This window comes from Mirounga angustirostris, unplaced genomic scaffold (assembly GCF_029215605.1).
Source record: "Mirounga angustirostris isolate CCGP_5_RB_7025 unplaced genomic scaffold, mMirAng1.0.hap1 SCAF_17, whole genome shotgun sequence".
Taxonomy (NCBI): domain Eukaryota; kingdom Metazoa; phylum Chordata; class Mammalia; order Carnivora; family Phocidae; genus Mirounga; species Mirounga angustirostris.
Window position 1 is genome coordinate 26,446,241 of NW_026991725.1, and position 21,909 is coordinate 26,468,149.

Consider the following 21,909-nt stretch of genomic DNA (forward strand, 5'->3'; position numbering starts at 1 on the left):
CAGCAGGCGGCCGAAGACGAGCTGATCTGCTTCCTGGGGTGAGCCTGCCCCCTGCAGGGCCCAGGCAGGACATGCAACCCCATCAGGGAGGGGCAGAAGTTCACTGCCGCATCCAAGGGGTGGAGCCTGAGGGAGAGGGAGGCACCTCTTGCTGCAGGTAAGGAGCAAGGTGGCCCAGGGACCCTGGAACCACAGAGGCAACACAGCAATTAGCCACCCTTGTGCAGCTCCTACCGTGTGGTGGTGCTTGCCTCCAGAGCCTGAGCAGCTCTGGGGCATTGGGACGCCACAGGAACATTCCAAGGTTGATGCCTTTGTCCCCTGAGCATCGGGGCTTAGAAGAGAGCCTCATTTCTTTCCCTAGATTCCCAGGGCTGATTGCCTGACTTTGAAAGAAGGCCAACCACAGTCTTGGAAAGCACACTGGCACACGGATCCCCGCTCTCACGATAGGCCACTTCACCAGTCTGGTCCTCAGTCTTCAGATGTGTAAAATGGACACAACGGTGCCAACTCATGGGCTTGTTAGAAAGATGAAATAAAGAATGAAAAGGAGCTCTGTAAAGAGTCAAGTGCTAGCCATATTGTTCCTCCCCCCTTTATTTTTACCCCCTCTGTGTGGCATCTCTTGCCTTCACGTGTGCTCAGTGGCAATCATGACAGAGAGCCTAGCCGGACGCTCGTAGCCGCAGCGCTGGGAAGCAGGGGTGTGAGCCGGGGGGGGGGGGGGGGCACCTAGCGAACCAGGGAGGGAAATATGGACCCAGCAGCCCTGATAAAGCTGTCCCCCCTCCAGTGGCCACCCCCTGCAGATGACAGGGGAGAAAATTGAGTCCCGGATGGAAAGTCCCACCCCTCAGACAGCACTACTGAGGTGACCACCTGCTCCCAGTTCGGGAAGGCTCCTGGGTTGGCTTGCGCAGCCCCTCCTGGGCTTCCCTCCCAGCTTCCCTGGGACACCCAATAGGGCCACAGAAGCCCTTGGGTGGAGCCCAGCTTTCTCAGTGTCCTCCCTGGGGTCTGGGTGAAAGGGTCCCAGACCAGAGCCCCCACTGGTCCCAGGGTCCAGCTCGTTTCACTGCTCCACATGGACCACTAACCTCAAACCCCACTAGGCTCTTCAACACAAGCTCAGAAAAGGAGGGGGCTGCCCCCTAAAGAGCCTTGGCCTGGGTCTCTGGGAGAGGAGCTGCTCCTGGCCCAGCAAGCCTGGGATATGGACCCTGGAAGCCTTGGACCGGCCACAGGGCTCAGCTCTGAGGAGCTCCTCTGGCCCGGGTCCCTCCCTCAGCCTGGGGGACACCCCTTCTCTGGGTGATCTCAGTGCAATGTGCCTCCTTACTTCTTTCAGCCCCATGGCTGGCCTTTATCCACTCTCTCGTCCTCCATCCAGCAGGTTTATTGAGCTCCTAGAACATTCTGGGTATGAGGATGAGGACTACAAAGAACTGCCCTGCAAGAACTCACGGTTAGGGAAGAGAGTCAGAAAGCTCTCTTACTGAGTCCTTGCTATATGCCGAGGACTGCTTTTCTAGCCTCCCAGGGAGGCAGGGCTGGGCAGGTGACAAAAGTGAGCCCAGGAGCTAAGTCTCTTGGCCAGGGTTAGGAACAGAGCATGTGGCAGAGCCGGACACACAGATGTTGCTCCAGAGCATGGGGCCCTCACGCCCTGCTCTCCAATAATTGCTGTGATGGTCATCAACACATGGGGACAGATGGAGGCACTGGAGGCTTTGGGGACAGATTGGGAATGCTGGGAGTGGTGGGGGGAGACCAGAGAGGGTGAAGCATGAGCTGAGCTTTGAAGGTTGCAATCACTTATTGTTGGGGGTGTCTCCTCCCTCTGCCCCGTCCGTCAGTCCATCCGTGAGCGCCTTGAAGACAGACGCCACCTTTTGCCCTTCTGTCCAGGTCCCCCACACAATGCCTGTCACACAGCGGGCACTCAACAAACAGCTGCTGACAAAACCAAACCACAGACAGGTACAAAGCTTTCGGGAGAGGAGGCCAGGTCCTGTTTCCCTTTGACGCCTCAGCTCGAGCACAGTTCTGGGCGCGGGAGCTAGAACCCAGCCCCGCCTATTCTGCCGTGGGGTGTGATCTGGAACCATCTGGCTTAGTCAGCCAGGTGGGCCATGTCTGAGTGACCCCTGTGGGACTAAGCCAGCCAGCTGAGCCCACAGCAGGCTTGTGATTGGAGGAGGAGAAGGAGGACAAAGAATGAGGGGAACAAACTGTGCAGGGGCCTGGGGAGGGGGAGAGGGGGAAAATGAGGAGGCAGAAAAGAGGGAAGCTGGCAGGGGCGGCAGAGCCCACCTATGCTCTGGCCTAAACCCCGTGGCAGAAACTAGATAGCATCAGACAGGCACTGCCCAGTTCATTCATCCATCTCTGCCTCCGGTACGCGGGGCTGAGCCCAGGGGCAGGCTGGCCCGGAGACAGAAAGACAGCCCCGCCCTCCAAGCACATGGTCAATGCTGTGCGGCGCGGACCTGCACACACATGAACACACCCACACTACCCGAGGGCCACAGAGGGGGCGTGTTCATCTCAGTCTGAATGTTGAACTAAAACCTGGTAGTCTGCAATAACACAAAGATGGGGGTGCAGAGAGAAAGAGAGGAGGAAGGTCAGACTGAGGTCGCTCACTGAACAAAGGCCGGAGGTTCCCGGCCACATGGCTGGGTCACCGAGAGTGGTTTGCAGTGGCAAGACTGCAGGGGGTGAGAGGAAGTGATTATAGAATTCAGGGCTGGAGAGAGGCAGGAAGAGGCCCAGGGTCCCCTCTGCCAGGGAGGAGTCGGTGTTTTCCTCAGTGGCCGGGGGTAGCTTTGAAAGCATCGCTAGGCCAGGAGGAAGACTTTCCATTCCCAGCAATCGTCCCCACTGGAGTGTGGAGCAAGGATGCAGAGGAAGCTCAAACTGGAGGCAGGAAGGCCAGGGAGGCTGTGAGGACATTATAGCTAACAGCATCCATGGGATAGACGGGAAGGGGAGTAGGGAGTGAGCAGGCCAAGGGGACTCCTGGGCTCCTGGCTTGGGTTTCCAGGTCCTCTGGAATGGGGAGTCAGGAAGGCACAGATCTGGGAGAATGAGGGGCACTCCTTCCGACAAGTAGATTTGAGGAGGCAATGGCCAGTGCATTTGGGCACGAGAGTCTGGTGTGGAGGAGAGGGGCCTCCCTGGAGTGTCATCAGAATGTATTGGCACTTGTGAACAAGGACATGTCCCAGACGAGCCAAGGGGGTTGTAAAAAGGAGAAAGAGAAGTGTGCCTGTGCCAGACTCCATGGAAGGAGCGAGCCAAGCAAGAGGAGGTTGTAAGTCTGAGCTGGGACACAGAGAGAGGCAGGGGGCACAGGGGTGCAGAGGGGAATTGGGGAAGAAGGTCAGCTCACTTTGAGTGGGTTGGAATGGCAGGATCTTAGGGTAGGCCGGGGGCTAGGGGCAACTGAAGGTCTGGATGTCCATCATCTTGAAAGGAAAGGCTCTGGGGGCGCCTGGGTGGCTCGGTCGGTTAAGCATCTGCCTTCGGCTCAGGTCATGATCTCAGGGTCCTGGGATCGGGCCTCACGTCGGGCTCCTTGCTCAGCGGGAGGCCTGATTCTCCCTCTCCCGCTCCCCCTGCTTGTGTTCCCTCTCTCGCTGTGTCTCTCTCTGTCAAATAAGTAAATAAAAAATCTTTTTTAAAAAAAGGGGGTGCTCCCGATGTTTATAGCGCATTGTCCACAATAGCCAAACTGTGGAAAGAGCCAAGATGTCCATCGACAGATGAATGGATAAAGAAGATGTGGTATATATATACAATGGAATATTATGCAGCCATCAAAAGGAAGGAGATCTTGCCATTTGCAACAACGTGGATGGAACTGGAGGGTATTATGTTGAGCGAAATAAGTCAAACAGAGAAAGACATGTATCATATGATCTCACTGATATGAGGAATTCTTAATCGCAGGAAACAAACTGAAGGTTGCTGGAGTGGGGGGTGGGGTGGGAGGGATGGGGTGACTGGGTGATAGACACTGGGCAGGGTATGTGCTCTGGTAAGCGCTGTGAATTGTGCCAGACTATTGAATCTCAGATCTGTACCTCTGAAACAAATAATGCAATATATGTTAAGAAAAAAAAAAAGAAGAAGAAGAAGGTAGCAGGAGGGGAAGAATGAAGGGGGGGAAATCGGAGGGGTAGACGAACCATGAGAGACGATGGACTCTGAAAAACAAACTGAGAGTTCTAGAGGGGAGGGGGGTGGGGGGATGGGTTAGCCTGCTGATGGGTATTAAAGAGGGCACGTTCTGCATGGAGCACTGGGTGTTATGCACAAACAATGAATCATGGAACACTACATCTAAAACTAATGATGTAATGTATGGGGATTAACATAAGAATAAAAAAATTTAAAAATTTAAAAAAAGACATTCGCAAAAAAAAAAGGGGGGGTGCTCTGCAGAAAGCAGGGAGGCAGCAGGTTGGGCCTGGGGTAATTGTCCTGGGTCTCCCCCTTAAACCAGCCCTGCACTGACCCCTCAAAGCCTGCCCCAGAGCCCTCTGTACCTCTTTCCATCACCTGATGCTACAAGAACCCTGTTGCTGCCATACATCCTACAGGGTGTTGAACTGGCTCATGCGTCCCCCCACGTCTCCAGTTTGCTCCATTTGTCCGTGTTTGCTGAGCACCCTCATCCATGAGCCACCCATGTCTGTGCCCTGATGGTTGACCCAGGTGCCTTGTGTCCTTCCCAGCTGGGAGCTCCCTGGGCCAGACCTTGTCAGGGGGAGCCACTTGACCCAATGGCACCCATTCTCCCACCGTCCCAAATCAGGGTCTTGGCAGGTGCTGCCCTCAGAAACCAGGCCAGAATCAAAAATACATTTGCAAAAAGGCAGGAAACTTTATTGAATTATCTTTTCTTGTTAGTAGAGAAGCTGGGAAGGCAGAGTAGCCAGGTAAGGGAGAAGAGGAAGCGCACAAGGAAAGAAGCACGGAGCGCCCGCCCTCTGGAAAGCGTGGGGCGGGGGAGCATCCTGTGGTCTCTCCCTCTCCTGCGGGGACCCATCAGCTCTCTCCTCTGGATGCTGAAGACAGAGGAAGAGGATGCTGAGTGGATTTAAAGCCTACGGGTGTCTGAAGTGCGGCGACCCAAAGTGGAGGTGGTGGTGGTGACCGCGGTGCTGGTGCTTCCTGAGAAATGGATGGGGCAAGACATACTCAAGCTGGAGAAGACCAACCTCGGCAGGTCAGGGTCCCCTGGGAGGGCCCCACGCCCCTCGCCCCCACGGCGCAGGTTGGAGGTTAGTTGATAAGGACTCAGGTTATTGTCCCCAAAGGTGGCTCTCTCTCTCCAAAGTATCCCAGTGGCTCAGTGGGACAGAGCCAGCTATTTTGCAAAGAAAACAGACGAGCAAATGACCACGTCCACCAGAGCCCCCTCCCTCCCTCCCTACACTGGGGAGTCCAGCACAGTCTCTCTCCCAGCCCCCCAGGGCGCCAAACAGGAGCCGGACTCGCCCCTCTCCCCAGGTTGTTTCCTTACCTCCCGAGGAGGGTATGTCAGTCATCCTGGGAGAGAGAAGAGAGGTCATGTGAGCAGAAGGCCCCCTGAGGACAGTTGCTCACCTGTCTGCGGAGGGAGCTACTCAGATCATCACTCAGAGCCCCTGAGTTGGGTTTTTTACCAACTCTGCCCCAAGCCCAAGGGGCAGCACCTGGTGCCTGCCAGGTCTGTCTGCTGTCTGTGAGGCCTCAGGAGGAGATAATATTCGCCCCAAATCCAGGACGTTTGCCAGAAGTTTTGTCCTCCCTCTGGTCCATTTGGTACTCTCCCCCGCCACCTCTACTCCCCCTGAGCCCACAAGGGTGGCCTGGTCCCTGCAAATGGTCTGAAGGGAGTTAAATCACCACGTTTATAGCTTTGGTCAGCTGACCTGAACCCAAGGTAATAGTTTTTCCAATATGAGATGTTCTGTCCATGGCCCCGATTCCTGCCCGTCTAATCCAGAGGCCCAAACCAGAAAGCTTAAAGGGACGGACTCTGCAGCCTGCTTGAGGAAATGCCCCCACAATCTGATTCTAGAAAACAGGGAGCTCTGATCCTGGATCTGCATCCAGTCTGTTTAAGCTCAGAAGGTCCCCTTCCGTGTGGGCCATGAGGACCTGATCCCTAAGGCCCCACCTGCTCGGCTGTCCAAGGGTCCTGTGGTCACTTTCCCAAGAGACTTGAGAGGCCTTACCTGGCATCCTGGCCCTCCAGCAGGCTGCGGTAGGTGGCGATCTCCTGCTCCAGCCGCGTCTTGATGTCCAGCAGAGTCTTGTACTCCTGGTTCTGGCACTCCATCTCACTACGGAGCTCGCTCAGCTGAGCCTCCAGGCCGCTGATGAGCCCCTGGATCTGCTGCAGCTGCATGGCGTAGCGGCACTCAGTCTCCGCCACCGTGCTCTCCAGCCCGGCTTTCTGGTGGGGCAACAAAGAAGTGATGAAGGGAGCCAGGCCAGGCAGAGGCCTAGGGGTGGTGGGGCCGCCGGGCAGAGGGCAGCGGGTGTACCATGCTGAGCTGGGACTGCAGCTCGATCTCCAGGGCCTGGAGCGTGTGCCTCAGCTCCGTGATCTCCGTCTTGCTGGTCTGGATCATGGCGGTGCTAGAGGACACCTCCTTGCTCAGCTCTGCACTCTGAAATTAGAGGAGGAAGAAGGTTATGGAGGAGCCCCGTGGAAGGCCCTGGCAGCCCCCAGCTCCACGGGGTAAGAAGGCCGGACACCTTGCCGTGGAACCATTCCTCGGCGTCCCGCCGGTTCTTCTCCGCCATAGCCTCGTACTGTTCCCTCATCTCGGCCAGCACGCGGGTCAGGTCAATGCCGGGGGTTGCGTCCATCTCCACGTTGACCTGACCTACCACCTGGCTGCTGAACTCCTTCATCTCCTATAAGGATGGAAGAGGAAGATGTGTGATGCTCCTCATCCTCCCCCCGCACCCCACCCCCGCCTTGGCTCTGAGGGCCACGAGCATGTTCTGGGAAGCGCTTCCAGGTCCCACAGCAGAGGGCTGGGTCTGGCTGCTCCCCTTTCTCGCTGGAGGTGATTCAGCCCTGGCAGGCCCCTGCCGGCCCTCACCTCCTCATGGTTCTTCTTCAGGTAGGCCAGCTCCTCCTTCAGGCTCTCGATCTGCATCTCCAGGTCGGCCTTGGACAGGGTCAGCTCGTCCAGCACCCGGCGCAGGCCGTTGATGTCGGCCTCCACGCTCTGGCGCAGGGTCAGCTCATTCTCATACCTAAAGGTTTTTTTATTATTATTATTGGAGAAGCAACACAGAAATGATATTAGACCCTCCCCTACTTCTGCACTGGACTCTGCTACTTCTCCAAGACCTTCACTCCTGGGATGCTCCGATTTCACTGTTCAGATGAGCATTGCTCTCAAATATAAGACGGTTTGGAAAGGCCAGTGAGGACAATGAACTCACTTGAGCCTGAAGTCGTCCGCAGCCAGCCGGGCGTTGTCAATCTCCAGAATGACCTGGTTGTTGTCGATGGTGGCCGCCAGGATCTGCAAAATACAAAGGGTAACCACTGGAGGGTCCACGAGCTTGGGGAGGAGGAAGAGAAAACATGGGCTGGACTGTTGTCATTAGACATCAGGCTGCCTCCACACTGTCCCTGTGAGCAGATAAGGCCCTGCTCTCCGGGCCTCGGTGAAGTGAGGGGCAGGGCAGGTCCTTCCTCTGGTTCTGTCTCCCTGGCATCCTATCTGTGCCTGGTTGTGATGGGGAAGATCGGAATGTACATTTCAGGGGAATGACCCTGCCCAGGACATCTTTGGTTAGTCATGTCTTCACGGCCTCAGACTAGCAACCTCTCTAGGTCACCGTCGTGACAGCCTTCTCCTTAAGGTCAGGAGGGGGTCAGCCTGGGTCCACGTAGCTCATAGTAACCTCACTGGAGCTGGCCTCCTGGCTGAGCAGAAGGAAGAGCCAATAAATATTCCCATCCATTTGAACTTCTCATCTAAACTCTCATATTCCGAAGCAGTTAAAATCCACCCCACATAGCTGGGACCCAGCCCAGGCAGGTGGATTTCTGTTCCAACAAGCTGGGACCCCAGCATGACAGACAGGCCTTGAAGAAGGAGTCTCAGCTCAGCTTAGCACTGCCTGAGCTTCCTCCCGCACGTCATAGCCAGTTGAGAATAACAGTTTAAATGGGACCCCTACAAAATCAACTAGTATTCCCAGACCAGTGTATGAACATGTATCCCTTTCTCGGCTGATTTTAATCATTCTTAGCGGCTTTTAAAACTGTCATGGTTTCCAAACAGCTCCATGGATTGGAATTCTAGGGATCAAGTCATTAATAACATAACTGTTTGGGAAGCAGTAAAAATGTTGACGTGAGTAGTAAGAACAGTAAAAGTGGATAGCGAGAAAGAACGTGTTTGGGGAGCAGTGGCATAAGAAAGCTTATCAGAAGTAGAGTTGCTTGGTAGTAAAAGACGAGAATTTCCCTCTGCAGGCGGGGTGAGGGTTCCACCACGCTGCATCTTCTGGTCCTTTGGGATACCGTGCTCCCTGGCCTTTGCAGCTAGCTCTGCCCTGCACCAAAGAGAGCTCGCCAACACCCGAGGACTCACCTTGTCCCGCAGCTCCTCGATGGTCTTGAAGTAGGGGCTGTAGTCCCGCTCGGGGCTGCTGGGGCTCTGCTTCAGGTGCCAGTCTCGGATCTTCACCTCCAGCTCAGTATTGGCCTCCTCCAGGGCGCGCACCTTGTCCAGGTAGGAGGCCAGGCGGTCGTTGAGGTTCTGCATGGTGAACTTCTCGTTGCCGGAGAGGAGGCTGCCATCGCCACCACTGTGGTCACCAAAGCCACCGCCGAAACCCCCACCAAAGCCACCTCCAAAGCCACCTCCAAAGCCGCCCCCAAAACCACTACCAGCCCCTCCACCGAAGCCGTAGCTCATGCTGCCCCCGTAGCCCCCAGCTGATGCCCCAGAGACAAAGCGGGTTGAACAGGCAGAGATACTGCGGCCTCCTCCCAGCTGGCAGGAGCCACCCCCAAAACCACCTCCATAGCTGGCGGAGGAGCTCTGCAGGCGACAGCTCATGGTGAGAGCAAGGTGAGGAGCAGGTGTGCACAGGAGCTGGGCTTGGCCTGGGCCGAAGACTGCGGCTCTTCCCCACAGCGGTGCCCTTTTATACTGCCCTCCACGAGGTCGGACAATCGCCCCATCTTCTCTCCTCCCCACCCCACCCTCCGACTGGTGCCAACTGCGCTGCTGTTTCCCACAAGCCCAGTTACCTCTGCTCTCCAAGGTGGGTTGTGCCTTTGGGGGTGGCTTTTTTTTTTAATCCTTAACAAAAGGGATGATTCAGAGGGCACAGTGTTCTGCCCTTTTGACAGCTGAATTCCATTTCAGCTCTGCACTTAGGGAGCTCACTCCACAGGCTCTCAGCTCCACCCAGTACCAGAAGGGGGACGGAGCTGCAAGGTGGCCCTGTGCTTTGCAAAGTCACCGCAGACCTCAGCTCCCTTCTTTCTATTTCTAAAACCTCGGACTAGAATGTTCTGCATCCTTGTTAGCATTTCCCCTACTCTAGTGCTCCCAGCGACTCTGATGAGAAACTTGGCTTGGTCCTGTAGAATCGACCACCCTGAAAGTGTATAGGCTGGGGAGTTGGGGTGGGGAAGCTCCAAGACCATCAGATAAAGTCACAGTGGCGGGGACCTTGGGGACCATCTAACACAGCTGGGGAAACTGAGGCACAGAATATGGAAACAAACAACCCTGCACATCATAATAGCTAACACACTCAGATCCCTCGCTGTAAGTATACGCCCTGTGTCACTCAATCTTTGCAGCCGCCCAGTGAGGTAGGTCCTACTAGTCACCCCACTTTACACACGGAGAAACTGAGGCTTGAGGGTAGTCAGGACTGAAACCCAAGTCTGGTAGGTATGTAATTCGTACAGTAAATTGTACAAGCTATTAGTGAACAGCTTAATGCATGTTTACCTATGTAGGAAGCTTCAAGCACGTGTTCGCCTGTGCACCCAGCACCCAGAGCATTACCAGCACTCCATAAAGCTCCGTACCTTTTCCCAGTCAATTACCCACACCCTATGCCCCGAACGAGACCACGATTCCCACTTCTGTCCCCCTAGATTGATTCAGAGATCTCAGCTAGGGGCTCTTTTTCTCCCTAGAGAACATTTGACAATATCTGGAGACATTTTGGTTGTCACAACAGGGGGATGCTGCAGAGAGAGAGGACAGAGAGCAGGGATGCTGCTAAACACCCTAGCATGCACAGGACAGCCCCCACAACAAAGAACTCTCCAGCCCAAAAGGTCAATAGTGTAGAGGTTGAGAAGCGCTGGATCCGCCTGACCCCTGTGGTCAATCATACCATCATACCAGCTGCCTTCAAGGCCTGATGGCTCCTTCTAGCACCCCCGGTCACAGGATGCCTGTCTCAGCTTGTGAGCGTTTGACCAAGAGGCCACATAGGAGGATGGGACCCAGGGCCTGGGGCTAGGGTCTCTGCCGAGCAGCCTGGGACATAGCTAAAACTCGGGGACTGCTTAGTCACCCTGCCAGAGAAGGCCTCAGGCCAGAATCAAAGGGCCTAGAGGTGGCCCCTCAGAGCCCAAGGCAGAAGGAGAAGTTTCCAGGGCTAAGAATGGAGGACTCGGGACTTAGGCTCTGACTCCCACTCACCAAGGGGGCCAGGGTTACCATGAGGGGCCTCTCAGGGTGAGCCTGCTGGCCCACAGCAGCCAGGGGGGTTGGACCAAGCTAAGGACTAGGGTGGGGTGACCCAGACTTGAGGTTATCCTGAGAACCCCTTCGCAGACTCAGCAAGCCAGGAAAGAGGGCTCTGAGTCAGGGCTTTCCTGCCCTTCGTTTTCTGCAGGTTGGGAAGGAGGCCTGTGTTTCACCCAGTGGGTGTCAGCACCAGGGAGAGAGCCAGGGTGTGCTTGAGGTCTCATGGGGAGGCCAGGGGTTCAGGCTGACTTCCGACCCTGCCCAGCCCTCCTGCCCCAAATTGATAGCTCAGCGCTCTTGCTCTCTCTCTCTCTCTGAAAAGCTGTGTGATTCAGCCCAAAGCAAGAGCTCTCAAGCTCTCTTTCTCTTCTCTCTCTCAGTAGAGGATCAAAACTGACAAAAAGGTGATTAATAAAACCTGCCAAGCCTGGAGTGACGATCCTCCCCCCACCCCCCACCCCCCCCCAGGGCTGACAGCAGGTTGAGACCAACGCCTCTTAGAAGAACAATGCCACAGATCCTCCAAAGTCCCAGGAGTACAAACACAGGGTGGCCATGACATGCCTCCCCTCGCAGGGTCAGGGCCCGGCCCGTCCCCTCCACGCCCCTCCCCTCCCTGAGCAGGTGCTTATGGTGCCTTAACACAGGAATGCCTTCCCCTGACCCATGGTGAACCCCAGGGCCCTCCTTGAGGAAGCTGGGCAGAGACCCATCCTGGGGCCCCAGTTTCACCTCTCCTGGCCTTGCTCCTGATGGGGCAGGACAGAGTGCTGGGGCGGAGGCTCTACGGCTCACACGTCTTCAGCTTCCTTCTTTGCTTTCTGACAAAATCACACCGACTTCAGTAAGGGGAGGGAAAGCCACATTTCTGAGTAGCCCCCGCAAACAAGGCTGGGCTTCACACACTGTCACTGAGTGCCCACGACAACGGGAGAGGGGTTTTCTTGGCCCCATTTTACAGCTGAGGTTCAGGGAGGCTGAGTTACTTGCTCAAGGTCACCATGAAGGCAAGATTCAAACCTCATCTCTGGCTCTCTCTACCCCAACTGATGATGCCTTGGAGTCTCACCATGAGCTCAGTATATGATCTCTGAGTGTTCCATTCTGTATTTATTAAAGATAATATATTAACACGAGCTAACATTTCTTGAACGCAGTGTTAAACACTCTGCGTGTGTCACTGCAAAAGAACTACTCTTTTGGTCACATCCCCTTTTCACCTGAGGACACTGAAGCCCAGAAAAGTTAAATTCCTTGCCCAAGATCCAAACCTCTGGCTCCAGGATCAGCACCCTGGCTACTGCCTGCCAAAGCCCCTTTAGGCCAGTGTCAGCACCACCCTGCCCAAGCACGGGCGTCCTCGGTTGCCCTCCATGCTCCCAGGCTCCCCACCACTGCAGACCCAGCCGGTAGATGGTCCTGTTTCCAACAGCGGCTGGGCCTGTGCAGCTGATGGTCTGACGGCACAGCCTGGTTGCTGTCTGTCCTGGTGTGAGCACCAAAGCTTGGAAACTTGCGAGGGTGCTCAGTGCAGAATGTCAAAGCCAGAGTTGTCCTAGGAACTTTCCCATCCAACGCCCTCATTCACATGTGGCGAAAATGAGACCCAGAATGCCAAGGCCCAAGGCAGTGGGAAGCAAAGAGAAATGCATGGTTTTCCCGCTCTACCACCAACTCACTGTAGGCCTTACGTTGAGTGACTTCTGAGTTTCCTTCAGCAATGCCTTTCTGAGGCTCTGATTCTCAAGGATTTGTCCAGAGTTGCCAGATTGTTCGCCTGCACAGCTGAGGCGTAAATCCTGTCCCCCAGCTCCGAATTCAGGGATCCTCGCTTGGCTCTTGGATCAGGCTCCTCTCTCCTTCTCTCTTTCCCTGGACCACATGGGGGCTGGAGCCCAGGACAGCTGACCCACCTCCCAAAGGGTTTTGAGGCTCCCCCACGGGGAAGGAGCCTCTCATGAAAAGCAGACCTTCCCCAGACAGTGGACCTGGGCTGTCTGGTCAGCCCCCCTCACCCTCAGAGACCCCTGCTTCACATAAGCAGTAGTCAGGAGCCTTCTTCTGCCCAGTGTCAATGCCCCGAGTCCTTACATGGCTATAGTCCCCAGCTTTCTAAAATCCTTTATACCGCCCGGGCTTCACAGAAACCCAGGGAGGTCGGCAAAGGCTTTGAATTAGGTGGAACTGAGTTTCAACCCCCTATCTGCCATCGACTGGCTCTGTGACCCCGGGAAAGTTACTCAGCATTTCAGTGGTTTGGTGGCCACAACTGAACACCAGGCATTAGATGAGTTAGCATGTGAAAAGCGCCTGATATGCGGGAAAACTTGGCAAGCAGGAGGTTGCTAGGCCCTCCCTTTTACAAATGAGGAAATTCAAGCTCATCCTTGGGTCTGACCTGTCCTGGGCCTCCATTCTGTGCCAGTTTGTTGTGCTTCCATCTCTGGTCCCTGCAGCCAGCATGGTACCCACAAGGACCAGACAAGTGACAGTTGGTGGCATTCCTATCTTTTTTTTTTTTTTAAAGATTTTATTTATTTATTTGACAGAGAGAGACACAGCGAGAGAGGGAACGCCAGCAGGGGGAGGAGGAGAAGGAGAAGCAGGCTCCCCGCAGAGCAGGGAGCCCGATGTGGGACTTGATCCCAGGACCCTGGGATCATGACCTGAGCCGAAGGCAGTCGCTTAACCGACTGAGCCACCCAGGCGCCCGGTGGCATTCCTATCTTATTTCCCCAACTCAGCTCTACATTCCCTGAGGAAAAGGCCTTTGAGTACCCCCAAGTACTACTCCTGGCACGCTGTCAAATGCCTGAGAAGCAGTTTCAGGGATGCTCTGTCTGCTGGCTTTAGGCGAGAGGGGATGACGACCAGGAGGAGTATCCAATGGGGTCATCCCAGCTGCAAATCTCACGGGAAAAGCTTCCAGCTCCAGATCTCCCCCTCTGCTGCCTGCTGCCCGCCAAGGGACAGGTGACCACCAGGCGCATACTCACCCAAAGTACTAGTGAATGTCCGGAGCCATGTCTAAGGCGGGGGAAAGCAAAGGAGAAGCAAGGTCATGCATTAATTCAATGAATATTTATGTAGCTCCCACTCTGAGGGCTCAGCAGTTCAAGGAGGAGACACAGCCCGTGGTGTCACCGATCTCACAGGCCAGGTTCCCCTCTGAAGTCCCAGGATACAGATGAACTCATAGAGAACCTTGAGTCTGGTCCAGCCAGGTTCCCCAGTTTAAAGGTGAGGACACTGAGACCCAGAGAGGGACAGGGTCCAGCCAAAGTCCTCAGGGAGATGGGTAGGCATGCCCCGTGCCTGCTCTGGGAAGCCCAGCCTCACCCAAGACTAGCCCAAGTCCCTAATCCCTGGTCCCAAAGCTAGCCTGTCTCTAAAGGATAAGGGAGGCCTGCTGCCTGCCTCCCAGATTGGTTGGAAACCAAGCCCCGCCTCAGCCCAGGGGCAGGCAGAAGGTGGGCCATCTCTGCCCAAAGACTATTTAAAGGGCTCAGAGCCCGGAACAAGTGATCCCTGGGTGTGAGCTTCTCACTCTAGGGTCAGGCAGGAAACAGGATTTGGCAAGTCCAAGGACCTCTCTCGGACCCCAGAATTCCAGGAGAGCAGAAATGGGCTCATTCCCTCTCCAGCCCAGGGTCTGGCCCTGAGAGAAGGCCCACTGGATGAGGAGGGGGCCCCACCTTACTTCTCTGCACCTTTGCAGACATTACTGTGACAAACTGTGGGCTGAGAAAACCCTTTGTGGGTTGCTCTGAAGACCTGAGACTCCTCGACAGAGACCCGGAGGCCAGTGAAGCAAGAGTGGCAGTCAGGCCGTTGGGCCTGGGAGACTGAGGAAGGGGCCTGGCTGTTCTCAGGATGTCCCTGTGCCCTGGGCTTCAGCATGAGCTCAAGCCCTGGTATGAGCGACTATGGTTAGACATGAGAATACTCTTGCTGACAGTAATGGCTGGATGCCATTTGAACAGGTTTCCCACAGAGGTTAAGAAAGGGGTTTCAGATTAACACACCCTCTTCAGAAAGGTGTTGCTGGTTTCCGTCACCCTCGAGACATCAAGGGAAAAGCAAGGGTCTGAAACCAGAGAGACCAGTCCCGGGCCCAACCTCACTGCTTCCCGGCTGGCGACTCCATTCAAGTTACTGAACTTTCCTGAGCCTCAGTTTCCTCTCTGAAAACTGATGCTGTAGGCTGATCCCACCTTTACAAAGCCTCTGGGAGAGTAAATGAGAGACCATCCACTGAATGCCCTGCCCAGAGCCCTGCAAAGTATAGACACTTAATAAATTCTGTTTCATTCCTCCAGCCCCAGAGAAGTCTGGCTTCAAAGTGTGTACTCAGGAGACACATTCTAGATTAAATCTCCCTCAGAAAAAACAGGCGCCACCCTCTGTCCAACCAGGATTGCTGGGCAAGGAGCTTCATCCAGCAAGACTCATGGAGGTGCCTCAAGGGGGCTTGATTCTCCCCCCGCAAATGATCTGATTCTCAGGAGAACAGAGGCACCTCCAACCTCCTCTTCCCAGCAGGACTAAGAAACCGGTTTTCCCTCTCCCCCCAGGCCTCACCAGAGCCCAGTCCAGCCACAGAACCCAGAGTTCTCTGCTTCCTCATTCCTTGCCCTCTGTCTGGGGTTATGAATCCCAGAAGAACCAGCCTCAGAGCAGAGGCAACAAATTAAGTGTGTGTGGATATTTCTGCCCTAATGAGCCCAAGGGCAGAGATGCTGGGGACAGGGGAGCAGGAGCAGGGTTTAGAGTGAGGAGGGCAACAGGGGTTGATGTTTCTTTGGATTTAAGCTTACAGAAATCAGGGAGGGCTTCCTGGAGTTGGTGTCTGTCCCTCTGAGCACTTTAATTGCCTTCTGGAAAGGAGATGGTGGCTTCAGGGGATAAGGGGGTGGATAAGGTCCCTCTTTGCAGGAGGCCGAGATGTTACCTGGCTCAGCCACTCTGGAGGTCAGGTGTGCCGGACTGGAAAAAAGGGGAAGTTCTAGGGACACATATGGGAGGACCAGAAATAAGGAGGAAGGTCCTGGCAATGAGCTGTGAAGGGCCAGGGCCTGGGCTCCCGGAACAAGCACTGGACTTTGAATCATGCAGATGTGGGGCCCAGTCCCAGCCCTGTTGTTCATTACCTATCCCTGGCAAGTCATTCACCTCCCTGACTTCCTCATCTCTCAGATGGGAATCATAAATCCTGACCGCCCACAGTCACATTAAACAAGACCCATGGGTGGGGTTGCCTAGCACAGTGCCAAGCCACACAAGGGTGAACCAATAATATCTATACAGTCAATTGTTGGGTAAATAACTGTTCAATGCGACAAGTACTGTGCTGGGTGCACACAAAATGCTCTGAGGAAGATCCCCATCTCCTGCTTCCATGATCACTGAATGGAATAAGCCAGAACAGCAAGTTACCTGAGCAGCTTGAGTTGGTCCTCAGTGCCCTGGGCACCCCAAAGAGAAAGCAGAGAAAAGGGCCAAAGTAAGAAGAGATGCCAACCTGTGGGTCCTAGGCCTACAGAGGCCCCCAACAAGAAAAACTGGACATACTACCAAGAGATATTTGCAAAAGGAAAAGCAATTCTTTATTGCACAGACAGACACGGTACAAACGAGCTTGTTACACGATCCAGCAGCTTCTTGCCCGTCCCTGCTCAAAAGCGGATGGGGAGAGCTGGAGGGGAGCACGAAGGGGAGCATGCCAAGCACCCAACAAGGAGATCTGGATCCTCTGAAAGCAGGGACTGGGGTTTGCTCTTCTGGCCCCTCTGGCCAGTCCTCCACCCAGCCTGGGGAGAGAGGAGGAGACGAGGGACGTCTCTCCTGCACCGGGCACTCAGACCTCTCTCTTGCGAGAAGAAACCACCTTCCCCTCCACTGCCTCCTCGACGTTGATTCGAACTTTGCCACCACCACCTCCCAGGGAAGCTGTAGAAAGAAGGAGCAGACTTTAGAGCGGGGGGCCCTCGCTGTTCTCCCTCCCAAGGCAGCCAGGACCTTGGCTGAGCTCGGGGAGAACTGGACAGCACCCCTGAGAATGGCCACTGGCCAGGAGGTCTGGTGCTGAATCACTCATCATAGAGGTGGGCGGTGGTAGCAACAGTTACGCCCCGCAGCAAGCAAGAGAGTCAGGGATTTAACGGCAGGTGAACGGGAAGTGATGGGGGGCTCCTTACCATTAAGTGCAGGAAGGTGGGGCCTGGGGTAAGCTATTCCCCGGACAAAGCCTGCTCAACCTGGAAGGTTCTCAATAAATCTTCAGCCCCCACTCTACGGGGGCTGATAGAGGGTCCCTGCGAAAGAGGTATTGCCTAGAATGGGTGTGTCCCCTCCCTACTGGCTTGTTTGGCATCTTTCTCCTTCCAGCCCATTCCGGGGGAATGGTGGCATCAATAGCTCCCCTTGCCACCCCACGAAGGAAGAGTGAAGCCTTCTTACCTCCTCTGGTGCCCATGCCAGCCACCCTAAAAGAGAGGGGAAGCAGATATAAGAGAAGGGCGTGAGCCCAGAGCTCCTTAAGGGAGGCCCCGGTGGCTGGCTAAGCAATCCTCTCCAGAGCCCCCCACCACCAGCCGCACATCTGATTTCTCTAGAGGCTGGGACATCCTGAGAGCCTGTCCAGACCTGCCACCCCTAAGCAGACAGATTCTGATACACAGTAACACCCCATCTGCTTCCTTTATGCTGTCCCACTGCTGTCCGGGTAAGATGACTCTCCACCCCAACCCCAACCGGCCCCTCCCTCATTCCTCCCCCTGCACCCTCGCCCCTGCCTGGCGTCCTGGCCCTCCAGCAGGCTGCGGTAGGTGGCGATCTCCTGCTCCAGCCGCGTCTTGATGTCCAGCAGAGTCTTGTACTCCTGGTTCCGACGCTCCATCTCACTACGGAGCTCGCTCAGCTGAGCCTCCAGGCCGCTGATGAGCCCCTGGATCTGCTGCAGCTGCATGGCGTAGCGGCACTCAGTCTCCGCCAGTGAACCCTCCAGCCCTGCTTTCTGGAGGGGCAACAGATCAAGAGACACCCCGTCAGGCCAGGAAGGAAGCTGTCGCGGGCATGCGGACCGACGTTGAATGGAGGGCAGAGAACCCCTCGGACGGGGCTTGGGAACCCAAGACTTAACCAGCCCTGGTTGGTGGGAAAGGCCGGGCCACGCTGGGGTGGGCTGGGGTGGGCTGGGGGGCAGGTGGCCCTACCATGCTGAGCTGGGACTGCAGCTCGATCTCCAGCCCCTGCATCGTGCGCCTCAGGTCTGTGATCTCCGTCTTGCTGGTCTGGATCATCTCTGTGTTGGAGGCCACCTCCTTGTTCAGCTCCTCTGTCTGTAGGTCACACACAAGGCAAGTGAGGCCCACAGGCGTCCTGGGAAACCTGGGGAGCTGGGGCGGGGCTGCGAGGTCAGGCCCACCTTGCTGAAGAACCAGGCCTCGGCGTCCCGCCGGTTCTTCTCCGCCATGGCCTCGTACTGCTCCCTCATCTCGGCCAGCACGCGGGTCAGGTCCACGCCTGGTGCCGCGTCCATCTCCACGTTGACCTGGCCTGCCAGCTGGCTGCCATACTCCTTCATCTCCTGCAGGGTGGGCAGGCCCATTTAGGGACAGAGGGCAGAAGAGAGAGCTGAGAGCCTGGGCTCCCACAGGCCCATCCTGGCTTCACGTTCCTGCACACCCACCCCAGCCTCTGTTCCCCACTGAACATGAAGAGGTTCAATCACATGGGCCCCTTGGCTCTGAGGGCCTCTCTTCCTTGCCAGGTGCTACAGGAGGACTTCAAGACAGTAGGGCCTTGTCTGAGCTCATGAAACAAATCAGGACAGCAGGTCACACTGACCACCTGGCCTGGCTATGGATCTGAGAAGGAAAGGAGTCTGGGTCCCCAAAGGATAGTACCCCTTGCTCTCCATGGGGACCCCTGTTTTGGTGGAGGGGAGCATATCTGAACCACTAAGCCCTTCAGCCAACTAGGAGGAGGTGCCAGTGGCCCTATTCTGCCTCCCGCCACCAGCAGCCCCTGCCGGCCCTCACCTCCTCGTGGTTCTTCTTCAGGTAGGCCAGCTCCTCCTTCAGGCTCTCGATCTGCATCTCCAGGTCAGTCTTGGCCAGGGTCAGCTCGTCCAGCACCCGGCGCAGGCCGTTGATGTCGGCCTCCACGCTCTGGCGCAGGGCCAGCTCGTTCTCATACCTGGGAAGAGAGAGGGAGCCCAGAGTAAGGACGGGCAAGAGGTCTGGTCTGTTGGAGATGGAGGAGGGAGAGAAAGGCCCAGAAAAGGTGGGGAATCCAGAAGGGGAGAGGGAGGCAGGAGCGCACTTGAGTCTGAGGTCGTCCACCGCCAGCCGGGCGTTGTCAATCTCCAGGATGACACGGGAGTTGTCGATGGTGGCCGCCAGGATCTGCAGGAGTCAGGGAGTCAGCCCCTAGAGCAGTGTTCCGTCCTCCCTGCTACTCTCCCCACCCTGTGCCCCAGGTCAGACCCCTGGCTGACACCAGCAACAGAAGCCTGTAGGCTCCCCAGGGCAGAGTTCAGCGCCCCCTCAAGTGCCCACGTGAGGTCTGCCCCCATGCCACCCTTCCTGGCTCCAGGGCGTGAAAGACCAAGGAGCCCGGAGTGCCTGGACTCCCCTGTGGGAATTGCCAGAAGGGGTTGGGCTGGGGTTTGGTGAACTCTGTCAACAGCCCTCCCGGGGATAGTCCACCAGCCTGCCCTGGTCACTGGCCTCCAGCACACCTGGACACAGCCATGGACCCACAGAACCTCCTACAGCCAGGAGGAACCTGGAGGGCCGGTCAGGAAGGCACGCTACGGCTGAGGAAAGCGGTCCAGGTAAGTTGAGAGGGTAAGTGGCTGGCAGAGCACATCATGAGTTCGAGGTGTCCTGAGTCCCAATACTGCTTTTGGCACCAAAGATACCCTCAAAGGGTGAGGCAGGTGGTCCTGGCACTCAGGGCTCCTGAGGTGACACTTACCGTTCTTGCAAAAGAAGCAAAGGGGCACCTGATGCAGAGCCCTGCAAGGCGTGTGTCACTGCCCCCACCTCGGAACCCCCGCCTCCCCGCCCCCCCCCCGCCCCGTCCTGACCAGAATCTCAGGATCCTCCCACACTGCCAAGTTGACCGGATATGTGCTGGCATCACACCTGGAAAGCATTCCCTGCTCTCCGAGCTACACACCGGCAGTCGCGGCCCGGGGCAGGAAAGGGTCTCCTTGCGGCAGCTGGAGCACTGATGTTACAGACGTGTGCAGGACCAGCCGCCTGCTCCGTCTCTCTGACACCCGAGGACTCACCTTGTCCCGCAGCTCCTCGATGGTCTTGAAGTAGGGGCTGTAGTCCCGCTCGGGGCTGCTGGCCCTCTGCTTCTGGTACCAGTCGTGGATCTTCACCTCCAGGTCGCCGTTGGCCTCCTCCAGGGCGCGCACCTTGTCCAGGTAGGAGGCCAGGCGGTCGTTGAGGTTCTGCATGGTGAGCTTCTCGTTGCCGGAGAGGAGGCTGCCATCGCCACCACTGTGGTCACCAAAGCCACCGCCGAAACCCCCACCAAAGCCACTTCCAAGGCCACCTCCAAAGCCACCTCCAAAGCCCCCACCGCTGAAACCACTACCAGCCCCTCCACCGAAGCTGCAGCTCATGCCGCCCCCATAGCCCCCTCCTGACCCGGAGGACACAAACCTAGCAGAAGAAGCCAAACTACTGCGGCTTCCACCGCCCCCACAGAGACTCCCCCCACCAAAGCCGCCTCCTCCAACCCGGAGGGAACCCCCCCGGGTAGAGCCACCCCCAAAGGTGGAGGAAGAGGTCTGCAGAAACGTGGTGCTCATGGCCGGGCAGCGGGTGAGTTCTCCGCAAGCACAGAGGTGCTGGTGGGCAGCGCAGGCTGGGCTGAGCGCTTAGCACGCCGGTCATCCCCCAGCCTGGGGCTCCTTATATACCCCTCCGAGGGTGTTGTGGGACCACGTCTCCTCCTCCCCACCCCCCCCCCCACCAGGGAAGCCAACTCCTGTGTTCAAACGCAACTGCCTGCACACCTCTGCGTGGTTGGTGTGGAGTTTCTCTTTTCTTTCTTTTTTTTTTTCAGTGCAACAAAAGAGATGATTCCGAATGAATGGTGTTTTGCCCCAGGGCCATGGTTTTAACACTTCCAATGCAGGCTCATCTCTGGCTCTGGGAGAATACCAAGAGTAGCAGGGAGCAAACCCCAATCACTCCGCAGCTCCCAGGCCTCCGCCTGCAGGGTGGGCGCAGCTCGAGACAGATCTGCCCTCGCTGGACTTCTCTGCTGCCACCGGCCCAGGGCCCTCACCCCAAGGCGGCCTGCTCCCCACTCTCAGTTTGAGAGTCCACTCCCCATCACTGCTCTGTGTTGTCCCACTCACAGACCCCACGTGTGAGCCTGCAGGGCCCGGGGAGAGCCATGGCTCGGCAGGGGGGAGGGGAGGGGAGGGGGCGGAGGCACAGGGAGGCATGCAGGGCCCACAGGGGACAGGCTGAAGACAGGAGAGGGGGGTCATGAGTCAAGTTCCAGCTAAGGTGATCAGAGAAGCCTACGTCTGTCTCTTCCCTGACGCGGCAGGACCCTCCTCCTCCATGCCTCCCCGTCCCCCCAACTGTCCCCTCCCCCCAGCTCCCTCCCAGCCCCCAGCCCCATTGCACTGGCGCTCTCACAAAGGCCAGGAGGCTCTGGGCTGACAAGGGGCTGATTGATAATCCCACCAGCCGCCGAATGCACATGTCACTGGACCTTTGCTTGCTCCTGGGACACGTCGGGGCAAACGTCTGCAGATAAGAACAGAGCACAGTCCAGAAAGCCCCTGCCTTCTCCAGAGAGAGGGCATGTCCCTGCAGAGCAGGGCCAGAGTAACTCGATTTGTCCTGTCAAGTGCTTTGGGGCCGGGGAGGGACCCAAGCCCGAGTGTTGGGAAGGAGGATTCAGGGAGGCCTGGCAGACAGACGGGAAGACACCTCTTCTCGAGCAGGATGCTGAGGCCAGAGAGGGGAGCTGAACACTCAGGAGAGCCCTTCTCTCAGCCGCCAACCCAGGGGCCGGCTTCTGGGGATACGTAATACATGCAGGCAGTGCCATTTGGAGACACAGACTGGCCCTCCGCCCCGGCTCCAGGGTTTCGGGAGAGCGGGGGGGT

The 21,909-nt window shown here is 56.7% G+C and overlaps 2 protein-coding genes across 2 annotated transcripts; both read right to left on the reverse strand.

Moving 5' to 3' along the window:
• Positions 1–5,058: 5,058 nt before the first annotated feature.
• On the reverse strand, positions 5,059–9,095 carry KRT13 (keratin 13). Its single transcript, XM_045890220.1, has 9 exons — positions 8,625–9,095; positions 7,462–7,544; positions 7,113–7,269; positions 6,760–6,921; positions 6,546–6,671; positions 6,234–6,454; positions 5,537–5,562; positions 5,122–5,184; positions 5,059–5,078 (listed from the first exon to the last, which is right to left on the reverse strand). The coding sequence occupies exons 1-9, from the start codon at positions 9,093–9,095 to the stop codon at positions 5,059–5,061; spliced, it is 1,329 nt and encodes a 442-aa protein (XP_045746176.1).
• A 7,519-nt stretch (positions 9,096–16,614) lies between these two features.
• On the reverse strand, positions 16,615–20,589 carry KRT15 (keratin 15). The gene is made up of 8 exons (XM_045888049.2): positions 20,059–20,589; positions 19,083–19,165; positions 18,800–18,956; positions 18,184–18,345; positions 17,972–18,097; positions 17,552–17,772; positions 17,217–17,242; positions 16,615–16,706 (listed from the first exon to the last, which is right to left on the reverse strand). Exons 1-8 carry the CDS (start codon positions 20,587–20,589, stop codon positions 16,615–16,617), a joined length of 1,398 nt encoding a protein of 465 aa, XP_045744005.1.
• Between the last annotated feature and the right edge of the window lie 1,320 nt (positions 20,590–21,909).

What these genes read in the sequence shown, in the direction of transcription:
- KRT13 (XM_045890220.1), bottom strand. Translation starts at nt 9,095, where the DNA reads ATGAGCTGTCGCCTGCAGAGCTCCTCCGCCAGCTATGGAGGTGGTTTT. An exon ending in TCGAGGAGCTGCGGGACAAG is followed by an intron (nt 7,545 to 8,624) that starts GTGAGTCCTCGG and finishes TGTATTTTGCAG; the next exon opens with ATCCTGGCGGCCACCATCGA. An exon ending in GCGGACGACTTCAGGCTCAA is followed by an intron (nt 7,270 to 7,461) that starts GTGAGTTCATTG and finishes AAAAACCTTTAG; the next exon opens with GTATGAGAATGAGCTGACCC.
- KRT15 (XM_045888049.2), bottom strand. Translation starts at nt 20,589, where the DNA reads ATGAGCACCACGTTTCTGCAGACCTCTTCCTCCACCTTTGGGGGTGGC. An exon ending in TCGAGGAGCTGCGGGACAAG is followed by an intron (nt 19,166 to 20,058) that starts GTGAGTCCTCGG and finishes TGACTCCTGCAG; the next exon opens with ATCCTGGCGGCCACCATCGA. An exon ending in GTGGACGACCTCAGACTCAA is followed by an intron (nt 18,957 to 19,082) that starts GTGCGCTCCTGC and finishes CTCTCTTCCCAG; the next exon opens with GTATGAGAACGAGCTGGCCC.